The 23,440-nt window shown below is 47.4% G+C and overlaps 2 protein-coding genes across 2 annotated transcripts; both read left to right on the forward strand.

The window, feature by feature from the left end:
* The first annotated feature begins 107 nt into the window (after positions 1-107).
* LOC115390444 (translation initiation factor IF-2-like) lies at positions 108-3,048 on the forward strand. The gene is made up of 3 exons (XM_030094318.1): positions 108-555; positions 1,197-1,269; positions 1,349-3,048. Exons 1-3 carry the CDS (start codon positions 145-147, stop codon positions 1,711-1,713), a joined length of 849 nt encoding a protein of 282 aa, XP_029950178.1. The 5' UTR covers positions 108-144; the 3' UTR covers positions 1,714-3,048.
* On the forward strand, positions 200-23,045 carry LOC115390437 (zinc finger protein 239-like). The gene is made up of 3 exons (XM_030094312.1): positions 200-336; positions 5,357-5,408; positions 21,451-23,045. Exons 2-3 carry the CDS (start codon positions 5,385-5,387, stop codon positions 22,426-22,428), a joined length of 1,002 nt encoding a protein of 333 aa, XP_029950172.1. The 5' UTR covers positions 200-336; positions 5,357-5,384; the 3' UTR covers positions 22,429-23,045.
* Positions 23,046-23,440: the final 395 nt, after the last annotated feature.

A 23,440-nucleotide genomic window follows, 5' to 3' on the forward strand; every position in this document is an offset into this window, starting at 1 on the left:
TGCACAGCAGCAGGAAGTGGAGCCTTCATCCGCTGAACAGCTGCAGGAACATCCAAGGTTCCCCCCGGTTCCCTCTGCTGGCCGCTCCCGTACGCGGCCCATGTCCCCCCGTTCCTCTGCTGGCCGCTCCCGGTACTGCGGCCCATGTCCCCCCGGTTCCCTCTGCTGGCCGCTCCCGGTACTGCGGCCCCTGCCGTCCAGCAGACAGCCGTCGGGTCCCGGTGTCGCGGTATTCCGGGCGGCTGCAGCGGAGCATCAGAAGCCCGGCGCCCTCAGGCGGAGCCCCGGTCAGCGTGTGCCCGCCCCGGCGCTCCTCGGCCCCCGCCTGATGCCACGGTAGGCTGCCGCCGCGGTCCACTCGGCTCGGCCCGGCCCGGCCCGGCCCCGGCCGGGGCGTCTGGAGCCGGGCCGAGGCGCTGGCGTTCCGGTTGTCATCGGAACTGGTTTTCCGTGCTGCGAAAACCGGAAGTTGCTGACGGAGTGTTTCCTCGAAGGTCGGAATTCGTCCTCGTAAAAGTCGGACGGTCGGACGGTCGGAGCCCGCGGGCGGGACGTGTGAGTGTTTCTCTGCCTTCTGGCTGCTCCGCGCGCCGCAGCAGCTCCGCGGTTTCTCCGGTTCTCCGCTCTTCTGTCCGCCCATGGCGGGAGTCCCAGCTGCCGTAGCCGCTGCTTAGCTGAAGCTAAACAGGCTAACCTAGCTAGACCGCTGCAGAGAGGCTTTGTTTACATCCTGGAGGCAGAAGAGAGAGTTTATCTGAGCAGCAGCGAGCAGGACACGCGCAACGCACGCACGCCACACACACACACACACACACACTACACCACACACACACACACACACACACACACACACACACCACACCACACCTCTGACAGCTTTTATAAAGGCAGCTCTGGGCTCATATAATGTGTAAAAAAACTCAACAGGAACTTAATAAGCTGTCGGTTTGTGTCCATGTTGTTGGGTTGTGGTCAGATAAATCGCTGTTCTCCAATATTAGGTCACGTGAGGAACTGAAAGTTTCAGTAATGTCCATCAGTTTGTTTCTTGTTTTTTTTTTTGGATATCTGAGCACCGGTGTGTGTGTGTGTGTGTGTGTGTGTGTGGGTGTGTGTGTGTGTGTGTGGGTTGTGTGTGTTGTGTGTGTGTGTGTCTCTCTCTCTCTCTCTCTCTCTCACCTTTGCTGTGTTTTCAGCGGAGCCCAGGAGGACCCGGAGCCCCGTCTGGCTTCCTCGGTGTTCCTGAAGATGTCGACTGCAGAAACGGAGGTTAGATTTGACCTTTGACCTCTTTGACTCCTCTTTCTGGTCGTCGGTGTGGGAGAGTCACACGCCGCCTCTGTTTCAGATGACCTTTCAGGACTTCAAGCCCCACATTTCCCCCGCCGACGCCATGCCGGTGAACCTGGGCTTCTCCACGGAGCAGACCCTGTTCGTCATCGGCCTGATCCGGGAGTACGTCGCGTGCGGACGGCGACGGGCCGCGCGCTCGCTGAAGGAGCTGGGCTACCGGCTGAAGCTGGCAAGAAGTCCACGAAGCAGATGTGGGAGAGCATGGCGGAGAAAGTGGGCCAGCGCTTCCAGGAGAACTTCCTGCCGGAGCGCGTCCAGAGGAAGTGGTTCACGCTGGTGGAGGGGGGCTACAAGCGGGTGAAGGATGGCGGCGGTCCGCAGGGCCGGGGCCCGGTGCGCTTCAAGTTCTACAGGAGATGAACGAGCCCTGATCGGCGGCGCCGACGAGCCGGCCGGTCCCGGTGGTGGGCTCGTCCCGGGGGCTGGAGGTGCTGGAGCTGCCGCCCAAGGCCTCTCCACCCACCGACTCTGTCCGGCCCGTCCATCCTGTTCGGCACAGCGGTGGCTCCGCACCGCGCTCCACATACGCCGCTCCGCCACGCTCCCCCGCGTCGGCCCCCCGTCTCCCGCCCGTACCGCCGCGCCCGTCCCCCGCGCCTCCGCCCAGCTCGGCAGCGCGGCGGCGGCGCCGCCCCCGCGCCGGCAGGAAGCGCCGCAGGGAGGCCGACCTGGTGGCGTTCCTCCGAGAGGCGGAGGCCGCCTGTCAGCTGGCGCCACGACGAGACGCTGGCCCAGATGAAGGCCGCCCAGGACGGGCTTCGAGGCTCTGCTGACCCGGATCATCGACAAGATGTGACGAGACGGACTGTACAGCTGTTCTCCCTCTGCCCAATAAACTGTCTGCTCTGAGCCACGCCTCCCTCCCGTCCGTTCAACCAGACGCGAAAAAAAACCAGATCAAAGGAGGGTTGTACGTAGAATCCTCTTCTGAGCTTGTATAAAGCTGTAGAGTCATTTCCCGTTAAAAAGACTCATGGAGTTTCCTCAACCGTTCAGCGTATCTGAGCCTGAATCCCTGAATCTCCCCTGGTGGCCATGTTGAGGCTGAAACGCTCGGTGCTGCACCGCTCCGCCCATAATGCACAGCTCCGCCCATAATGCACAGCTCCGCCCCAGCTCTGACAGTCTGCGTGGGGGGTATCAGGTGTTGTGTAGCCCTGGTAGTATCAGTCTACACTGCAGCAGCAGCTCTGCCCAGAGCCGGAAGCTGAAAGCTGCACGAGTCAAAACTTCCTCAAACACTGGAAATGAGTCCCTGTCTCTTTAAGAAGCTCCTCAGCTTAGAGACACGCCCCCTCAGAGTGGGAGAGGGCGGGGCAGCCAGCTGTGCAGGAGGAGCTGTGCATTATGGGTGGAGCTGTGCCCATGGCAGACTGACTGAAGCAGACTGACTGAAACAGGCTGAAGCAGGCTGACTGAAGCAGAGTGAAGCAGGATGACTGAAGCAGGATGACTGAAGCAGGACTGAAGCAGGCTGACTTATGGTGCGTTCACACCGGACGCGTTGCCAGCGTCACGGGCGTCGCTTCTACATTCAAAGTCTCTGGTGGACGAGCTTCAACAGAGCGTCGCTTTCCGAGCGTTTCGAGTGTTGGCGTTGCAGGCGTCAACGCCTGAAGTTGGGAAAATTGAACTTTGGAAGCGTCAACGCGCGCGTCATCCAATCACAGACGCGCACTCTGAGCGCTGATGCGGGCAGAAGATCGTTAAACTGGGCCCGGGGAGAGGGCCGGAGGTACCGCTGAAAGCGAACCCTCATCCTCACGCTGGCCCACGATCTGGGGTCCCGGCCCCGGAGGGTGTGAGGAACTCTGCGCTCGCCGGGGAGCCGGTTGGAGAGGCGGCGGCGGCCGACGGTGTGATCCGCGTCGCCCGCCGCCAAAGCCCGACCGGGCCTGGAGGCTGGGCCGCTGGGTCGGGGGAACAGGCCCGCCACGGCGCCGTGCGGGTGGGGGCCCCGTGGCGGGTCCAGGGTTCCTGTGTGCTCTGCTTCTCTTCCTGCTTCTCTGACTCCTCCTGCTGGAGCCGCTCACTGCAGCTGGCTCACATTTCGCCGAATTCGTCCGAACAAAAATCATAAACAGCTGGTATTCGGACAAAATAAACGACACACTCGGCTCTAAAAACCGCCACTTTGTCGCCTAATTTTAAAAAATCTCGATAAAGTTCTACATTTGAAGACTTTAGAGCTAAAGTGAAATCAGTTTTTAGCAGATCGATTTCGGCACCGATTCCGCCATTATCAACATGAAGACAGGACACAAGCTCCTCCCACTCCTGCCAGTGAGCTGCCGCGCGTTGCAAGCGTCGTGTGTAATTTGAACGCGTCGAATTCCACACTTTACACGCGTCGACTTTGGGGCGTCAGTGACGCCCCGGACGCTTGCAACGCATCCGGTGTGAACGCACCATGAAGCAGACTGACTGAAGCAGAGTGGAGCAGACCCAGCCTGTTCAGCTCACGAGACGGTCCTTCTAGACCGGCTGATGTTCAGGACCAGGTCTGGGTTTCTGGAAGCAGGTTTAGAGTAGGCCTGGGCGATATACCGAAATGTTATCATTACCAAAGTTTACTGCGATAACCGACGTCATTTTGTCCAAGTCGGTAAATTTGATATTTAAAAAAAAAACGTCGGCTTTGGCTGTGTAGGCGGGCAGTGTTCAGGTCCCTTTAAGACGCTGTGTTCATGTCCCTTTAAGACGGTACACTACGTGACTCCGCCCACTCCTGTTTAATCCCAGCGGTCAGCAGAGCAGACTGAACATCCGAACCAGCAGACATCTCTGGGACACACAGCATGGAGACATGCTAGTTTACGCCGCTAGCGGCTACAGGCTACAGCCTGCAGGGCTGCAGATTAATGCTGGTCGACCGTCCGGGACAGTAACACTCTCATCAGCTGATTGGCTGATTGTTCCAGCAGAGCCTCCTCATGCTGTTTTATTGAACAGGCCGTATGTTCTGGTGTGTTGTTCATATCACGCTGCATGTGCAGCTCCGTGTCTTCGCCTCCATTTGGGAGCTTCTGTGTCAGGTGACAGCGCCATCTGAAAGGCCTGGCGGGTGAACTACGTCGTTTGAATCCTTGTTATGCTGCGTGGATGTAGATATTTCCTGAAGCGATGCTGTGTGGACAGGAAACTGAGGAGGAGATGTAAACAAACAAGTTGGGCTCATCTGTAGCTCAGGGACAGTAGATGTCCAGCTGTGTTCCATTCTCAGCTGCTACACCACATTGCATTGGAAACATCTGGAACCACGTAACATTAACAATTTACCAGTCTTCCAGATTTTCCCTAAAGCCCACAGAGAAGACATTTACATCACCAGCAGAGTTCTGTCGGAGTTGCTGTGAAAGTCAGGACACATAGATATGTTTTGTACCCTAATCTTGATAAATCAAGAAAATTGACCCCATATCATGAGAAATAAAATAATAATAATGTTTGCACCACCTGAGCCCACAGTAAACTGTCACAAGTTTAATCCAGGACAATATAAAGCTGTGATTAAATGCCCCCCCCAAAAGTAGTTATTGTCCATTTATCATTATGGAGGTGAACTGCTCAATATATCCTGATACTGATTTGAGCCCAGCTGTAGTTTAGAGTCCAGACTTCCTGGACTGATGAAGGACTTTAAGAGACGGTTTGAATCACAGAAGGATTCCAACAGTTCAGCTTCTGCTGCTTCTTCCTGAGAGGCTGTTCCTGTCTGAGACCTTTCAAAATAAAGCTATTTTGAAAGGTGTCAGACAGGAACAGGAAAGGATTATTAAAAAGCAACAACATTCATGACGTGAAACAAGTTTTATTTTAAAGGGAATCTTGATGAAGCTCAGCTTCCTGCGGTCTTCGTCCTGATCCTCCTCACAGAGACACAGTTTGAATGGAATGTCCATCATGCTTACATTTAGGAGGACAGCGAGCGTCCGTCTTCTGCTGTTCTTTTGTTCGTCTTCTGTTGTTCTTTCGTTGAGCTCGCTGCTTTCTTCGGTTTCAGGTCTTAATCGAACCACTGCAGAGCCAAGATGAAGACTGCAGCAGAAGAAAAGGTGAGTTCAGACTAAACTGGATTTTGTCCTTTTTTTAATTCATGTTACTTTGTGTTCTTCAGTAAACTGATATTCAGTCTCATCCCATACTGACAGAACCAGACACTGCCCCTCCAAAATAAAATAAAATAAAATAAAATAAAATGGAAGGAAGCTGGTGAAGAACTGCTGCCTCTATCAGGGGTGAAGCCAGGGACATCCTGGTTATCCTGGATGAACTAATCCGGACCCGGTTCAGGTTCAGACCAGGATCAGGTCCAGGATGTTTTGATCTCATCCCAAATGGAAACCAGTATGGATTCTCCTGCTCAGCAGCCATGGAACCAGACCAGACCCACTGTCAGGATTTAAACCCCGTGATCAGTCATTCCATCCTTTCAGATTCTTTGTGATTTTAGGTTATTTGCAGGCATTAGATGGGAGTTCTCCACAGCCAGACAGGTTCCAGGTACGTTCAAATAACCATCGAAGAGCAGCGCGATGTTCCTGAACCTCCATCCACCTTCAACTGCTGATTCAGGACCGGGTCTGGAAGGCAGCAGTCTAATGGCAGACTTCCTGTCTCCAGACTTCCTGTCTCCAGACTTCCTGTCTCCAGACTTTCTGTCCCCAGACTTTCTGTCCCCAGACTTCCTGTCTCCAGACTTCCTGTCCCCAGACTTCCTGTCTCCAGACTTCCTGTCTCCAGACTTCCTTGTGCTCTCTAATTTCCACAAACAGGCGCTGCTCTCCTGGAGGCTGATTTATAAGAGGGGCTTCTCACCAACCAGCTGCTCTCTGGAACAATGAAAACATCACACACAAGAACAAAACTTTATTTTTCAAAACCTGGTTTGACGATGGAATTATCTGGCAAATCAAATAATAACGAACGAGGTGAAATAATCAGTTATAATGAATTAATCATGAAGTACCAAATCTCACTTCCACAAATAGAACATAACATTATTGTTTCAGGGATTTTCAAAAGGCCTGATTCAACTATTAAAAGGATCCAAATTCAATCTACAAACTCAGAAAATTGAAAATCAGATATTAATAAATGGACTGGATATAAATAAATGCTCAAACAAATTAATTAGAAATAATATTCAACCCGCAGGTCGACCGGCAGCAACATCCTATTAGAACTCCATATACGGTGAAATAGACTGGAACCAGGCCGGGCTGGTGGGAGAGGAGTTCTGCATCAGTAACAAAATCAAAGAAATATCCTTTAAAATCCTTCAGAATATTTATCCAGCCAAAAAAACATTGCAAAGATTTAAGTTAGACATAGACTACAGCTGCTGTTTTGTGCAAAGGAGATGGAAACAATACAACACCTTTTCTATCAGTGTAAATTCAGTCAAATTTTCTGGGCTAAAGCTGGAGTTTTTTTGGCAAATAGAACCAAACGAACCATCCGCCTCCAGGAGATCCTCATTCTTTTCAACACCAACTTCTGCCAAAATTATAGAAACAACCCTGTTAACGCAGTTAATAATACTGCTGGGGAGATTTCACATCCACAAAATGAAACGGGCGGAGAAGAAACTGAACTGGAAACACTTTCTAGAAGAACTAAAACTTTACATAAAATGCATCGCTAGCATTGGAAACTTAAAGGCTGTAAAGACTCTGGCTTTGATGGAGAAATTCTGCACCGATCTGATGGATCCGTAAATCCCTGGTCCGGTAGCTTATTGTTGTTTTTTTCTATTTTCTTATGAACGTTGTTATTTTGTTTAATAATGGCTCCCCTGGCGGCAGAGCTGCTGATACCTTTGATTGTAATGACGTGTGAATGGTGTGTGTCTGGTCAAGGTCAAGGTCAAGCTTTATTTCTATAGCACATTAAATACAGAAAACTCTGCCCAAGGTGCTGCACATGTTGATAACACCATAAAAAGAAAAAAAATAAAATAAATAGAAAAATACAAAAGTTTAAAAACAATAACTTACGAAAATGTCCAGCTCAGCTTGTGTTGAACGCCAGAGCGTTGTGATTTTAACAAAGACTTAAAACACTCAACAGATGAAGCAGAGCGAATGTTCAGAGGGAGCTCATTCCAGAGTTTAGGTCCAGTGACCGCAAACGCCCTGTCACCTCTGGTTTTCAGTCTCGATCGGGGACAGGTTAAGAGCAGCTGGTCACATGACCGCAGGGCTCTTACAGGAGCGTACAAACACAACATTTCAGACAAATATTCTGTTCTGTTTAAATGTTTTATGTTTCTCTGTATTGTTTAGTCTCTTAAATAAAAAAAAGACTTCCTGTCTCCAGACTTCCTGTCCCCAGACTTCCTGTCCCCAGACTCCCTGTCCCCAATTCAATTCAGTTCAATTCAATTCAGCTTATTTATGAAGTGCCAAGTACAACACGGTTGTTTCTAGACATAGTTCATGAGCCTGTCTGCAATAATCGGGTGGGCAATTTCTAGTTTGTTTTTGTGAGTTGCTCCACATCCCTAGTTTATGGGTTGGCGTTGGTAACCATTGCAGACTGGCAGCTTAGTGGTGGTTATCGTGCATTTAATCCATGGACCCCTGTTGCAGAAATACCTGAATTTCGTATGGTGCTTGTTTGCTTTTATGGACTTGTGGACTACATGTTGACTACCCTTCCCCCCTAAATCATTCAGATTTATTCCCAGACATCAAAGAACTGAAAAAATAGTTTTATTTGTTGTCCAGGTAAAATTTGACACTTTTATAGCATTCTTTTAAAAAAATATTTATAGGCGGAAATAGGATTTTTATTTTTCTCTTGTATATATTTTCTCAGCAGAGTAATTGCAGCATCTGTGATCATATCAAGGTCATCCTCTTGGGGTTGATTGTCACATGTCTGCAATTTGCACAGGTTTGTGCATTTCAGGCCATTGCTCATGCACTGGCTTTCAGGGAGCTTGCATGTCTGACTGCAGTTGCAGGACAGCAGCTGCAGCACTGCCTCAGGGGCTGGAGATCCTCGCATCCATTCCAGAATGAGTTGACCATCATTATTTGTGGCCCAGCCATGCTCAACTGGGCTTGGGACTTGCAGATGTTGTTGTAGACTACCTGTTGGATTTGAGTTGAAGTCTTGTCTTCTTTAACTTAATCAGCTGACCTCTGCACAGCACACATGCCTGCGCAGTACAGCTCATTGTTTTTAAATTGATGTAACTAATGCTATTTTTGTGTGACATGCCTGAATATCTGTCGGATGACACAAAGACAAACCAGGATTTTTTCTGCAGCATTAAAGCAGCTGGTTGTTGCTAAACAATGAGCTGTACCGTTCATGCACGTGGCTCCTGGGAAGTCAACACTCACTTCAGAGGTCAGTAGATGAAGTTACACATGCCTTTTGTTACAGATATGTTACACAATAGGATACTCTATGTTACAGATATATCTTACCTTTCCAGATGCAGGCCTGGTAGTCGGCGCGCATGGCATGCAGAAAGAGGCAGTCCTCACATGGTGGTAGCTGGCTAGATTCAAGCTCGCCACGGCGTGCACAGAGAAGTTGGGCGCGTGCTGCATTGATGTCCTTTGTTGTTGCCGGTGCAGAGTACAGTTTCATGTGAATTCTTGCAGCCTCTCAAACAGGTCCATTGATAGATTCCAGGATTTTCCCAACTCAAGGAATAATTTTTGGAACTGCTCTGATTTTGTGACAAGCTTCAAAGCTCGAAGCTTCCCACGGCCTGCGAATGCACTCACTGTATCACATCCAGTAAAGCATGCATACCAACAAGAGCATCACACACGTCATCTTCCAGCCCCTGACTCAGTTTTTTATATCGAGATACCGAACTCGTTTCTGTGTTCCACACTTCTGGTACAAGGGACAGGAGGGACTCTTGAAAATGCTAGGCAGAGCACCAGCACATCAGTGTCCATCAGATGTTATAACGACAGCGCTGTAGCCTTTCTCTGCGGCATGGGCTGCATGCAAAATCACTCTTGTGTCGCCTCCTCTTGATTTGATTGCAGACCTTGCAACCTCTACGCACTGATCCCTGGTCAGATGCAAGCAGCTTTCCTCACTGGCAATGTATAGCCACCATGTTGTTCAGCTTTGCTCTCATCTTGAGCGTCTTCAGCTCAGCCACCAAAAATCTGATAAAGTTTGCCTTGTTAGCCGAGCTGCTGAGGAACTTTCTCCACTGCTGGATCCGGTGGCCTGGTGCAATATTATGGAATCGTGGTGCTGCGCCTCCTGTGGTGCCAGCCCGATTTTCCTCTCAGCATTTTTTATTGAGTCCTCTCGATAAACATCGAATACCACATCAATCCTTTGGCTGCTTGCTCCTTTGTGCAATATCTGAGTAAGGACAGACTCTGCGAGCTGAGAAAATTTCTGCTCATTGACCCGAATCTTCTGTATCAGACCCATACATCAATGATGGTTGCAGACGGAGCAGGGATGGTCTCTGCTGGCATGACTTGCTTCTGCAGATGTCCTAGCCAGAACCGATTTGCTCGTCCTCCGTAGTGTCCCGTCTCCATTTGCGAGTGACCATGGCAATGGCCCTAGAGGTGGAGAGGACATCTGCCATCTGGAGATGACGGCTCTCTGCTGCCAGGACCATGAGGCCAAAAAGCTTTCTGTCAGCCTGCAAAACAATCATTTTTGGATTCTTTGCAGACTTCCTCTGGATGTCAGTAAATGTCTTAAGTTTCTTCTGGTCATCTTGTCATGGAATCGGTCTTTGGCTTGTGGCCTTCAAGTCGATCTTGCTTGAATGTCTCATGTGCTTCTGTGCCAATGTTACAGGCATCAAGAAGGTCCTTTGCTATATCTGGAGGGGGGGACAGTGCCTGTGACAAGTTGACAAACTCAGTTGCATTTGGGTCAAATGGGTTCGTCCAGTCATTCTCATCAAGCTTCACTATCGATTGTACAGCGGCTCCATCTCTGGAAATCCTGGTTATCTGCAGATCAGGGTGGCTGACAGGACTTTGTCTGCATCCCACCCATTGTTCTCAGCTGTTTGAGGAGCATGCTGCGGTACTCAGATGTGAGGTAGTACCTTTCCACAGCAGCCCGTTTCGGCTGAAGCCCTTTGTCCCTCCTGCTGTCTGGGTATCTCGATTGACCGTTTCCTCGATCGTTGATCCACAGGGATCCTGCCAAAAGGATTCTGGCTACCAAGTTGGACACTGAAGCCACCCTGCATAAAGTTCTGGTGTACCTCCGGATGGTCAATGGGAAGACGTGACATTGTGGCATAATAATATGGCAGAAAATGTGCATAGTTTAGCTTGTCGTAGGCAAAGCACCATGGTATCATGGCACGGACTGATGCTAGGTGCAGCTTCCAATCCCCCTCTCTTGTTGCACAGAGCAAGCCTAGCATGAGCTCAGCCATGTCAAGGTAAGACATCCAGAAGCTGCCAAAGGATGAGTAGTTCTGAGGGAGTTGATGTACTCTTGGAACTACTGGATGATGTGATTACAGGATGCGTCATCTATGAGCACCGAGAGGGAGGCCTGTGACACTTCACTGTGGAAAGTGGTGATGGTTCCAAGGACTTTTTCCAGAAGATGAATCTCTGCTCTGTGGTTATTTTCGATCCAAGGGAGAAATCCCTTCCAGGCTACCCTCCATGATCGCCTTCATACATGACCTTGTGAAGCCTGACAGCACGGTCTGTACTTGTGTCCCTCCATCACAGCTGTGATCGATTCCAGAGGTGGGAGATTGGAGCCTGATCAAGTCATCTCCATGCATGTTTTGCTCGTGATCATGTATCACACCAGGTGAATCTAATCAATCTAATGCACCTCAGCTTGTCTGTGGTACATGGTCAGAGCAAAAACATGGCATGGAGAATGCTTGATCAGGCTCCAATCTCCCACCTCTGATCGATTCTTCTGCAATCAGTCTGGACTCCACACACAAATCACGCAGGCCGGCTTCCTGAAACCTCTTCCCATGACTGCTAAAAGGTTGCAGATAGTATGAAATGTTCCCATTCTTAGTATTATGTTTTGGAACTTCTTTTGCTTCCATGTGATTTCTGCTGCCTTGGCATAGAGTGCTTGGTCAAACAACTATCTTCTCCAGTCCAAGCGTGTTCATGATCTCCAGAGTTTGAGTTAGGATTTCATTGACGGTTGACATCTCAGTTGCTGGCGCGTTGATTGTGGGTAAGTAACTCACAGTATCCTGCTCCACATGCATGCTGCTGCATGTGAGGATGTTGAACCCAGTCCAGCTGCTAATGGTTTGGTCTTCTGAGTTACACATTCGAGTGAGCAGCCAGATCAAGTTCTTAACTCTGGAATTTTTGGCCTGTTTCTCTGCATCCACGTCTAGGCTAACAGTAGGGCTGCCACAAACGATTATTTTGGTCGTCGACTAATCACCGATTATTTTTTCGATTAGTCGACTAATCACATCATATATAAATTAAAGTAAAACATAGTTTATCGCACCATCATGAAGCTGCTCTTATATAGCCACAATTAGATCTCAGCTTTTAAGTGTTTCAGGTATATTCTAACTAAAAATAAAGACAATTTAGATGAAAGTTCATTAAACCTTTATTGAAATATGCAACACACACTTGTTTAACTGTGTACCATAAAGTGCGGATACTTGAGTAAAATAAGGAAAAGGCACTTGCCTAAACAACACAAAAATTCTTAATGTTATTTTTTTTTCTTAATTTGTGTTTGGCATCAAGCAACCAAGGAATTATTGAAGCTTTCGTCTCACTGACTCAAAGCAAAGTGCATTTTGTGTTCAGTGCTCAACTGTATACAACTGTATTCCACTCCTGACTCTACATAATCCCAAACTCCACAGGGCTCTGGCTCACAGCCAGGACAGTCAGCATTTCTACATGTGTGGAGACAGGCTGCTCTCTTTTGGGAGCAGATGTTCTGCTGCTGAGAAAATCTGCTCCGATGGGGTGAAGCTCTGAAACATAACGGTAGAAAACATCAGCGCGACGTCACTTCTTATTAAAACACATCACTGTTAGAACGTTACAGAAAACATGAAATATGTGCTAAAGGCAGCTAATGAATCAAATCCATCCATCCACCATTTTCTACCGCTTATCCGGGGCCGGGGTCGCGGGGGCAGCAGTCTCAGCAGGATGCCCCAGACTTCTCTGTCCCCAGACACTTCCTCCAGCTCCTCTGGGAGGGTCCCAAGGCGTTCCCAGGCCAGCCGAGAGACATAGTCTCTCCAGCGTGTCCTGGGTCTTCCCGGGGTCTCCTCCCAGTGGGACATGCCCGGAACACCCCCCTAGGGAGGCGTCCAGGAGGCATCCTAAACAGATGTCCGAGCCACCTCAGCTGGTTCCTCTCGATGTGGAGGAGTAGCGGCTCTACTCCGAGCTCCTCCCTGGTGACTGAGCTCCTCACCCTATCTCTAAGGGAGCGCCCAGCCACCCTACAGAGGAAGCTCATTTCGGCCGCTTGTATCCGGGATCTTGTCCTTTCGGTCATGACCCAAAGCTCATGACCATAGGTGAGGGTGGGAACGTAGATTGACCGGTAAATTGAGAGCTTCGCCTTTCGGCTCAGCTCCTTCTTCACCACAACGGGCCGATACAACGACTGCATCACTGCAGCCGCTGCACCGATCCGCCTGTCAATCTCACGCTCCATCCGTCCCCCACTCGTGAACAAGACCCCAAGATACTTGAACTCCTCCACTTGGGCTAGGGTCTCTCCCCCAACCTGGAGGGGGCAAGCCACCTTCCTCCGGTCGAGGACCATGGCCTCGGATTTGGAGGTGCTGATCCTCATCCCTGCCGCTTCACACTCGGCTGCGAACCGCCCAGTGCATGCTGTAGGTCCGGGTTCGATGAAGCCAACAGGACAACATCATCTGCAAAAAGCAGAGATGAAACCCTGTGGTTCCCGAACCGGACCCCCTCCGGCCCCTGGCTGCACCTAGAAATTCTGTCCATAAAGATTATGAACAGAACCGGTGACAAGGGCAGCCCTGCCGGAGTCCAACATGCACCGGGAACAGGTCCGACTTACTGCCGGCAATGCGGACCAGACTCCTACTCCGGTCATACAAAGACGGACGGCCCTTAACATGGGGCCCCGGACTCCGTATTCCCGGAGCACCCCCCACAAGACACCACGAGGGACACGGTCGAATGCCTTCTCCAAATCCACAAAACACATGTGGACTGGTTGGGCAAACTCCCACGAACCCTCGAGCACCCTATGGAGGGTATAGAGCTGGTCCACTGTTCCACGACCAGGACGAAAACCGCATTGTTCCTCCTGGATCCGAGGTTCGACTATCGGTCGGATCCTCCTCTCCAGTACCCTGGAATAGACTTTCCGGGGAGGCTGAGGAGTGTGATCCCCCTATAGTTGGAGCACACCCTCCGGTCCCCCTTTTTAAACAGGGGGACCACCACCCCGGTCTGCCAATCAGAGGCACCGTCCCCGACAGCCACGCGATGTTGCAGAGACGTGTCAACCAGGACAGTCCCTGCACATCCAGAGACTTAAGGTATGAATCAAATCGTCACCGCTAATGTTAACGTTGACAGCTATGAGTAAACAGCAAGTTAGCGTTCTATGCTAATATCATTAGCTTACCAAGACGACGGTCAATCATCATTGTCCCGAGCCACGACGTGCTTCTGTTTCAGCTGCTCATCCATCGCAGTTGTGCTGCCGTGGAAGGCAGGTTCTGTCCTGCAGATGCTGCATTGCACTTTTCTCAGAGGTTTTCTTGTCATGCTCCCACACTTGGGAGCTCCGCTGCTGCTGGGTAGCCATGACACCAGTCTGGTGTCATTGCGGCTGACACGACTGCGCATGTGTGTCAAATACAGAAAGGCAGACGCAGCAGTGGGAGGTGCCGCGGCAGTTTCCAGACAAAAAAAAAAAAAAAAACAACTCGTCAACTATTAAATTAGTCGTCGATGATTTTAATAGTCAACATAATCGTGATTAATCGACTAATCGTGGTAGCCCTAGCTAACAGTGACTGGAGGGCCAACTCTTTGGCCAGCATTGTATGTCTGGAGTAATACTGGTGCTGGCGAGATGCTCCTTTTCTTAGACTTTTTCAGGTCATCTTTTCACATTGAAGCATTGGTCCAATGATTCTGGGCTGCACAGCAATGCCATTTACTTGATGTGATGTGCCTGCACCACTGGCTGTCTCCTCCAACCGCTCTATGTTGTCCCAGGCAAGGTTGTGAAGACTCCTTGGTAAATATTTCTTGGCAATGCCACTCCTGTCTGGGATCTCTCCTGTTTCTGAAGGCAAAGTGCAGTGTCCATTTCTTCAACCTGTGTGTAAGAAACACCATGGCCCAGTCCTTTAAGAATACACATTAGTTCAGTATTCCTAGTCAGAGATTTCACTGCAAAAGGCAGGAGGATGTGCTTTGGTGGTTTGGTTTTACCACCAGTGAAACAAATCGGATCTGGTGTTTGGTTCAAACACCAGATCACTGCCTCGGGAGTTGGTGAGTTGTTAAACCTTTTCAGATGGCTTATGATCAGCTTCACGCTCTCAGACACAATCAGTTGTTCAAAACTGAAGGACCACTTCCGCTTCCGGGTCGCTGCTGTCACTTGTGTTTACTCCGTGTATCGTCCCTGGTTTTTGAACTTTTTTTTCCATACCGACAACTGATTTGGATTACGGACCTCGGACTGAATGGTGGAGACTATCGGTTACGACCACGGACTGTATTGCGACACCGATTTCAGGAAGACGGACATTGGAAAGCCGGCGAAGCCGGTAGCTGGGTCAGCCAAGCTAAGCTACCTAGCTAATCTAGCCGGCGAGGCTACCAGCTGGCCGCGTAATAACAACAAACGCGATGCCACCCAAGAAAGTTCCAACGATCGAGGAGATGGAGGACATCAAAAAATCCCTCGATTTTCTGGGTGAGGAAGTGTCTGCTGTGAGGCTGCAGCAGAAGAACATTCTGGACCTGGTGGAGGAGATTAAGGTTCTGCGGCTGCAGAACGCAGAGAAGGCAAAACGGATCGCCTTCCTCGAGAACCGAGTGGAGGATCTGGAGCAATACACTCGGATTAACAACATCATTGTGACTGGACTTCAGATTAAACCCCGGTCATACGCTCGAGCCGTGATGGGAGGAGACGGAGAGGAGCAGAGCGAGGAGGATGCTCTCTGTGGAGCAACAGCTGACGGAGTTCCTGCACTCCAAGGGGATCGAGGTAAAAACCACAGACATTGAAGCATGTCACCCTCTCCCCAAGAGAAACAACAAACCGGCCGTAATAATAAGGTTACTAACAGAAAGAATAAGATGCAGCTGTTTAAAGCAAGGCAAGAAGCTTAAAGGCACAGACGTTTTCCTGAATGAGCACTTAACGAAAGAAAATGCGGACATTGCAAAAAAGCAAGACTCCTGAGGAAGCAAGGAAAAATTCAAAGTACTTGGACACAAAACTGCAAAATCTTCATCAAGCTGAAGGGATCTCCAGAGGAGGCCAAGGTTTTGGTTATCCGAGATATCGGAGAACTGGACAAACTATGATGGAGCTAAACAAAGCAAGGAATGATCAAACTCAGGGACTAAATACCAGATCATCATGACCGAAGAACTGGACACTTTCCATTATACTGAGCATAAAACACAAGATATAGAAAATAACATTGATCCTGAAAATAATCTTTTCAACAATATCAATATCAGCTGCCGTTATTACACTGAAAATCAATATAACACAATGATCAAACAGGAGAACAAGATATCAATTATTCACTTCAACACCAGAAGCATGTATGCAAATTTTCATAAAATTAAGGAATCTCTAAGTCAGTTCAATACTCCTTTCAACATAATATCCATATCAGAAACCTGGATCAACAACGAGAAGGGAGCAGAATTGAGCTGAATGGGTATGAATTTAATTATATCAACAGAAAGAACAAAAGTGGAGGGGGGGGTGGCAATATATGTTGACAATAGTCTGCAATATAAAATCATTGAAAAAATGACTGTAGTTGTTGAGGATTTACTCGAGTGCATTACAGTAGAAATATGTTGTGAAAAAATGAAAAATTTAATGGTGAGCTGTATATATAGATCTCCTGGATCAAGCATCGAAGTCTTCAAAGAGTGGATGGAAAATATGTTCGTAAAATCAACACAGAAGGTCTTGTACATTTGTGGTGATTTTAACATCGAACTCTTAAATCCAAAGAAACATAAAATGACTGATGACTTCATCAACTCAATATTCAGTATGGGTTTGTATCCTACCATCACCAGACCGAGCAGGATCACTTCTCACTGTGCCACTTTAATTGATAATATATTCACCAACATCATGGAAAATAATACTGAGAGCGGACTATTATTAACGGACATCAGTGACCATCTGCCTATTTTTAATGTATATTACCGTAACTATAGTAGGAAGAAGAATATCAAAAATTATAAATATATGAGAGTGAAAACAGAAGATGCCATGATGGCACTAAAAAATGACTTAATGACACAGGACTGGAATGTGGTTTATAAAGAGAAAGATATTGATAAAGAATATGACAAATTTCTAATTATATTCAATACATTATATGACAAATATTGTCCTATTAAGAAATACAGTATTATACAAAAACACACAAATAGTCCATGGGTCACAAGGGGCTGCAAAATGCCTGTAAAAAGAAAAACTTATTATACAGGCAATTCTTAAAGTATCGAACTACAGAGGCAGATGAAAAGTATAAAAAATATAAAAATAAATTAACTAACATTATGAGGACAAGTAAGAAAGAATATTATAGTAAATTATTGGAGAGAAATAGAAATAATATTAAAGGCATGTGGAATGTTCTAAATGGCATTGTGAGAAGTAGATCTCAAACTATAAATTACCCAGAGTACTATATTGAAAATAACAAGACCATTAACAATATGGAGGATGTGGTGAATGGTTTTAACAGATTCTTTGTAAATGTGGGACCAGATTTAGCAGCGAAAATAAAGAAACCAGTGACAACAGAAAGGGGGGATATAGAAGACATGGGGTACAGGAATCCAAATACAATGTTTTTAGGTGCAGTTGATGAAAGAGAAATTGTAGAGAATGTAAGAAACTGTAAAAACAAAATCTCTAAAGATTGGAATGATATAGACATGTCCACAGTAAAGTCAGTTATTGAAGGAATTGCAAAACCACTCACCTACATCTGCAACTTGTCTTTTCAATCAGGTACATTCCCAGACAAAATGAAAATAGCTAAAGTATTACCACTGTTTAAATCCGGAGATCGAAATCAGTTCACAAACTACAGCTGTTTCATTACTCCCCCAATTCTCCAAAATACTGGAAAAACTATTTAAGGACAGACTGGATAAATTTATTGAAAAGCACAAACTTATAACGGACAGTCAGTATGGTTTTAGAACGGCCGAGCAACATCTCTGGCACTAATGAAATTAATAGAAGAAATCACAGACTGTATGGACAATAAAAAAGTAGCAATAGGACTATTTGTGGATTTAAAGAAAGCATTTGATACCATAGATCATAATATATTAATAAAGAAATTAGATAACTACGGTATTAGGGGAGTGGGGTTGAGTTGGATATCGAGTTACTTAAGAAACAGGCAACAGTTTGTACAGATGGGGAATCATAAATCAAAACTGATGAATATTACATGTGGGGTACCACAGGGGTCAGTATTAGGACCAAAATTATTCATAATGTATATTAATGACATATGTAGTGTATCTAAATTATTGAAATTTATTCTGTTTGCTGACGACACAAATATTTTTTGTTCCGGTGAGAATTTGCAGCAGATTTTGGAGACCATCACAACAGAAATGAATAAATTAAAACTATGGTTTGATAAAATAAATTATCATTAAATCTAAGTAAAACAAAGATCATGCTGTTTGGGAGACACAGAATGGATTGTAATGTAGAACTTATAATAGATGATAACAAATAGAGAGAGTAAGTGAAATTAAATTTCTTGGCGTGATTCTGGACAACAAAATCTGCTGGAAACCTCATGTGAGCTACATACGAGCAAAACTGGCAAAATGCACATCAATACTGTGGAAAACTAAACATATCCTGGACATTAAGTCACTGTACACCTTATATTGCGCACTTTTTTTTGCCATATCTGTCTTATTGTGTTGAGGTCTGGGGAAACAGCTACAGAGCCACTCTACAGCCGATATGCACAATGCAGGAAAGAGCAATTAGGATAATAAACAATGCAGGATACAGAGACCACACTAACCCACTATTCATAAAATCACACTTGTTGAAATTCATGGATCTGGTCAAATTCAAAACAGCACAAAGAATGTTCAAAGCAAGAAATAATTTACTGCCGAAAAACATACAGGGGATGTTTGCGGAAAGGGAGGGTGGATATAATCTAAGAGGAGATCTGAACTATAAAAAACCAAAAGTTCGAACTACACTGAAAAGTATGTGCATGTCAAGCTGTGGAGTGGCTCTGTGGAACAGTCTGGACCCAGAAATAAAACAAAGTAGCAACAGAAATCTGTTTAAAAAAAAGTACAAAAAAATATTTCTTAATAAGTATATGGAGGAGGAAGTCTGGAACTCGATGATGATAACAAATGGTGTTGAGTGTTATACATATAGTGGAAATTGATATATTGCTGTTATACTATAGTTATATTATAATTATTCTGTTATATAGTATATATTTATGGGGATAAGTATATGGTGTGTGTGGGTATATATTATGTATTTATAGGGATATCTGCACGGTATATGTATACATATATTATATTATGTGATGTCCTATGATGTATGATTTTAAAACTTGTTAATAGTTAAAAAGGGGTAGGAATCTCTAAAAAGTTTTACTTCTACTCCTGCTTCTTCCTACTCCTTTTTTCGAACTGTGCTGTTATGTTGTTTTTTTTGTTTTGTTTGTTTTTGTTTTTTTTTTCTTTTTTCTTTGATTCGCATTAACTTTCCTTTTTATCTTTTTTCTTTTTATACATGTTCGAAAAATAAATAAATTCATTCATTCATTCATTCCATTCATTCATTCATTCATTCATTCATTCATTCATTCATTCAATTCATTAGCTGGCTTGCCTGTCAACAGTGTTTGGAGAAACTTGCTGACTGATTGAGGGAAGACATCTTTGTCCTGTTCCACATCAGGAGGCCATTCTTGGTTGGTTTCATTCTGTTTTATTTCATTCCGCAGGAGCAGTGCAGCTTTAACAACCATTTCAACTGACTGAGTTCTGAGAGCATCCAGCTCAGTCTGCAGGGCATATGTTCTCTTCACAAGGTCACTCTTGGAGACCCTGTTGCTGCACAGTAGAAGTTTTTCACTGTCATCAGGGCAGATGTGAATAGATTGTGCCAGTTCTTTTTCCAGATGGTGACGAAGATTGTTCATGGATGATCTGGTTACTTGACTGGCTCCATGACAGAACATCAATTCTTCAAATCGCTTCCCAAGGGCTTCCATGGGCACTATGTCTTGGCAAGGGAGAGCTTGAGTTCTTATGTACATGACAAGTTCCTGGACGGCCTGTGTTTCTGCAGCTTTGTACAGATCAGCATCATCAGCAACTCCACTGCCTAGAGCCGGCTCTTCACGGGTGTATGCACGATACCAGGATCTGTGATAATGTCCCTCTGCTGCGACAAGCTCCCTGCTGGTGATTGCCAACATTCGATCGTCAGCCTCTTGATAGCGGATTCTCGGATCCTGCTGTCTGCCCGTAGCTCACAGCACTTGACCAGGCTCTCACGGGTTTTCTGACCCTTGATATATTTGCTGTTTCTTTCACAGAAGATGCATTTCTCCTCTAAAACCCTTGAGCTGGTTGGTGTAACACGCTTCCTTTTGGCTGAGCTTCCTTCACTTTGCAACTTTGAGACATGTGCATCTAACTGTTTCTTCATTGTGAAGTAACTCCTGCATTTTCGGTGGTACCAAATCTGAGGCCACTCCCCGTTAGGCGTTGCTTTTGCAAGCTCTATCAGGCTGACATGTCCCCTGATCTCTGCTGCGTTAACCGAAGTCTTCCACGAGTCCAAGTCTGTGGGTGCACCAGTTGGGAGCTGTCAGTAGTGCAATGAATAGCACATTCTTTACCTTTTTCATCACTTTCACTGGACTTAGTGGCCATGGCTTTTCTAGGTCATCATGTTTCTGAAACATTGAGATAAAATGCTTTTTAAAGACCTACATTATATGGTTTTGAGACTAATCTTCTAATCTAGTGTAATCTAATTTAAAGGTGCATGTGTGTGTGTATGTGTGTGTGTGTGTGTGTGTGTGTGTGTGTGTGTGTGTGTGTGTGTGTGTGTGTGTGTGTGTGTGTGTGTCCTATACTTTTATGACTATTTGAACTGTAGTAGGGAAATGAGAGGAAATCCAATGCAAAAAACAAACAAAAAAGAACAGCTTCAGTTGATCATTTAGATCAACTACCTGGCTAACTAGCTTGCTAGCTAGCATTTGATAACACAGGTATCAGCCTGATCATCAGCATTACTTTGATTGAATTTCTCCCATAACATTAATGGTACATTATTGTGAGAGTGGCTTCATTGTTTGTATGGTTTCAATGCACCGAATTCAGCACTATCTCAGCTTCGAGAGAAAAGATCTCTATCTCCCGCTACCCTCACACCTAGCTAACGCTGTAGCAGCGGACCTGCAATGACACCACTTCATCCATAATCATCAGTCAAAAGTCATATCACAACTTAACGGAACCCCCTAATATTTTATTTTATCACTAGCTGTGTTTGATTAATGTTGTTTGAATGGTGACGTAACTCCTCCCCTGGTGACGTAGCCCCTCCCCCTGGTGACGTAACTCCTCCCTCTGGTGACGTAACTCCTCCCCTGGTGACGTAGCCCCTCCCCCTGGTGACGTACACTGCAAAAAAGGCTTTATTTAAGAGAAAATTCTCTGAAATCAAGAACATGAAATCGTTTTCTGTGACTTGGCTGTTGTTCCCGGTGTTAAAGGTCTTTTCTTACCAGGCTGCCTCAGCAGGACCGAGGTCGACATGTTCTCACTTTTGACCGTCTGCTGTGTGTTTGTGCAGCCGGCGGTGGAACCCAGAACCCTCGACCGGCCCCCCCACGAGCCGCGTGGCAGAACCTTCAGAGAGGGGAACGAGCCAGAGCGCCCCAAGGACCCCGAGGATCCTGGGAAAGCAGAGGAACCCGAGGATCTTGGGAAAGCAGAAGAATCTGAGGATTCTGGGAAACCAGAGGACCCCAAGGATCCTGGGAAAGCAGAGGAACCCGAGGATCTTGGGAAAGCAGAAGAATCTGAGGAATGTGAGGAACCCAAGGAACCGGTGTGCCTGTGCAGGCAGTGTGGGAGTGTTCTCCCTGAGCAGAGCCCCCACAGGGAGCACGTCTGGAACCGGGCCGGACCGTACCAGTCCGACCGGGCCGGACCGTACCTGTGCTCCCACTGCGAACAGAACTTCAGCCCACCAAAAGATCTGACGGGCCACGCTGGAGTCCACAGCGAGGACAAACCCCACAGCTGTGACTTCTGCGGCAGAAGCTTCCGCTGTTTGAGCACGTACAAGAACCACGTGCGCATCCACACCGGCGAGAAGCCGTACCGCTGCGCCTTCTGCGGCAGCAGGTTCACGCAGTGCAGCACCTACGTGCAGCACCTGCGCATCCACACCGGCGAGAAGCCCTACACCTGCCAGCAGTGCGGCCGGAGCTTCAGCCGCGTCAGCTACTACAACCAGCACCGGCGCGTCCACACCGGCGAGAAGACCACCTGGTGCCGCGTCTGCGGGCGGGGCTTCGGCCGGCTGGGGAGCTACGTGCGCCACCTGCGCATGCACACGGGCGAGAAGCCGTACCGCTGCGAGCAGTGCCACCGGAGCTTCAGCCAGTCGGGCAGCTACAGCCAGCACCTGCGCACCCACAGCGGTGAGAAGCCGTACTGGTGCTCGCTCTGCAAGCGCTACTTTGCGTGGTCGCTGTCCCTGAGGAAGCACCGCTGCGTCAGAGCGGACGACGACGAGGCGGACCGCGAGACGGACGCCGTTTGATCACGTCGGCCTTCGCCTCTCGTGCTTCCAGAAGCGATCCGTCCCGAGAAAACACTTTTAACATTCCAACTTTTTCATGTTGAAAGAGAGCATGACCGGTCAGAACCAGGACTGCTGAGGCCCTGCCCACACCACAACCACAACCAGGGACAACTCCAGACTTCTTCTGTTTCCATGGCAACAGTGCTGGGAGTCACCAAAACAATCACTTGTTGGAACCGGTTGCAAAGGTTGAGCTGGTCTGAGACGCTCCAGGAGGAATAAGCAAGGCCGCCTCCAGAGCGAGTCCCGGGTCGACAGCGTCGCAGCGTCCAGTCCGTACTGCTACTCCCCATTCTGAATGTTTCGAGCGCATCATGATCTGTCCACGTGTGTGTGGACTCAACACACACACCACCAACAGCGACCCCTTGTGGCCTGACACGCCAACTACACCGTTTCAGTGTTTCTGCTGTGGCCGTGTGAACGCCACACGTTTCTGAAACTGACACGAAATTTCCCTTAAGGCGTGAATGTTTTCTCTGTTTGCCCTTGCACATGATAAGCCCTATGGATGGTTTCTTCTCAAGAATTAATGGTAAAACAAACAAAATAAATAAAATACTTCTTAAAACGCACCCCTCATCCACAGATTTGCTTATTTGTGCTCCGTCTGAAGCGCCACAAAGAGGCGTAGTATTATCCCATATTTTTCCTCAGATGGACGTACTGATTAGAGTATTGAACGTTTAGAGTTAGATGTTGTTAAATAACCTTCCCTCCATTGTCTGTAAAACCTGTGATTTATTCATTTTTCTGAATCGTCTCCTGGGCTGCGGTGGTGAGGGAAAAGGCTGCACGAGACCCGCAGACCACCACTTCACCGTTTCTGATTTAATACTGCAATAATCTCAACAGCAGCTTTGAGTTCCTCTATTCCACATTTGTGAGATGAAACGGCGCTGTGTTCCTCAGTAATTGTTTCGATGGGTGAATGTTGTTAATGAGCATTATGTTTCCCTCGTTGAGGGAC

This window comes from Salarias fasciatus, chromosome 6, assembly GCF_902148845.1.
Source record: "Salarias fasciatus chromosome 6, fSalaFa1.1, whole genome shotgun sequence".
In the NCBI taxonomy this organism is placed as follows: Eukaryota; Metazoa; Chordata; class Actinopteri; order Blenniiformes; family Blenniidae; genus Salarias; species Salarias fasciatus.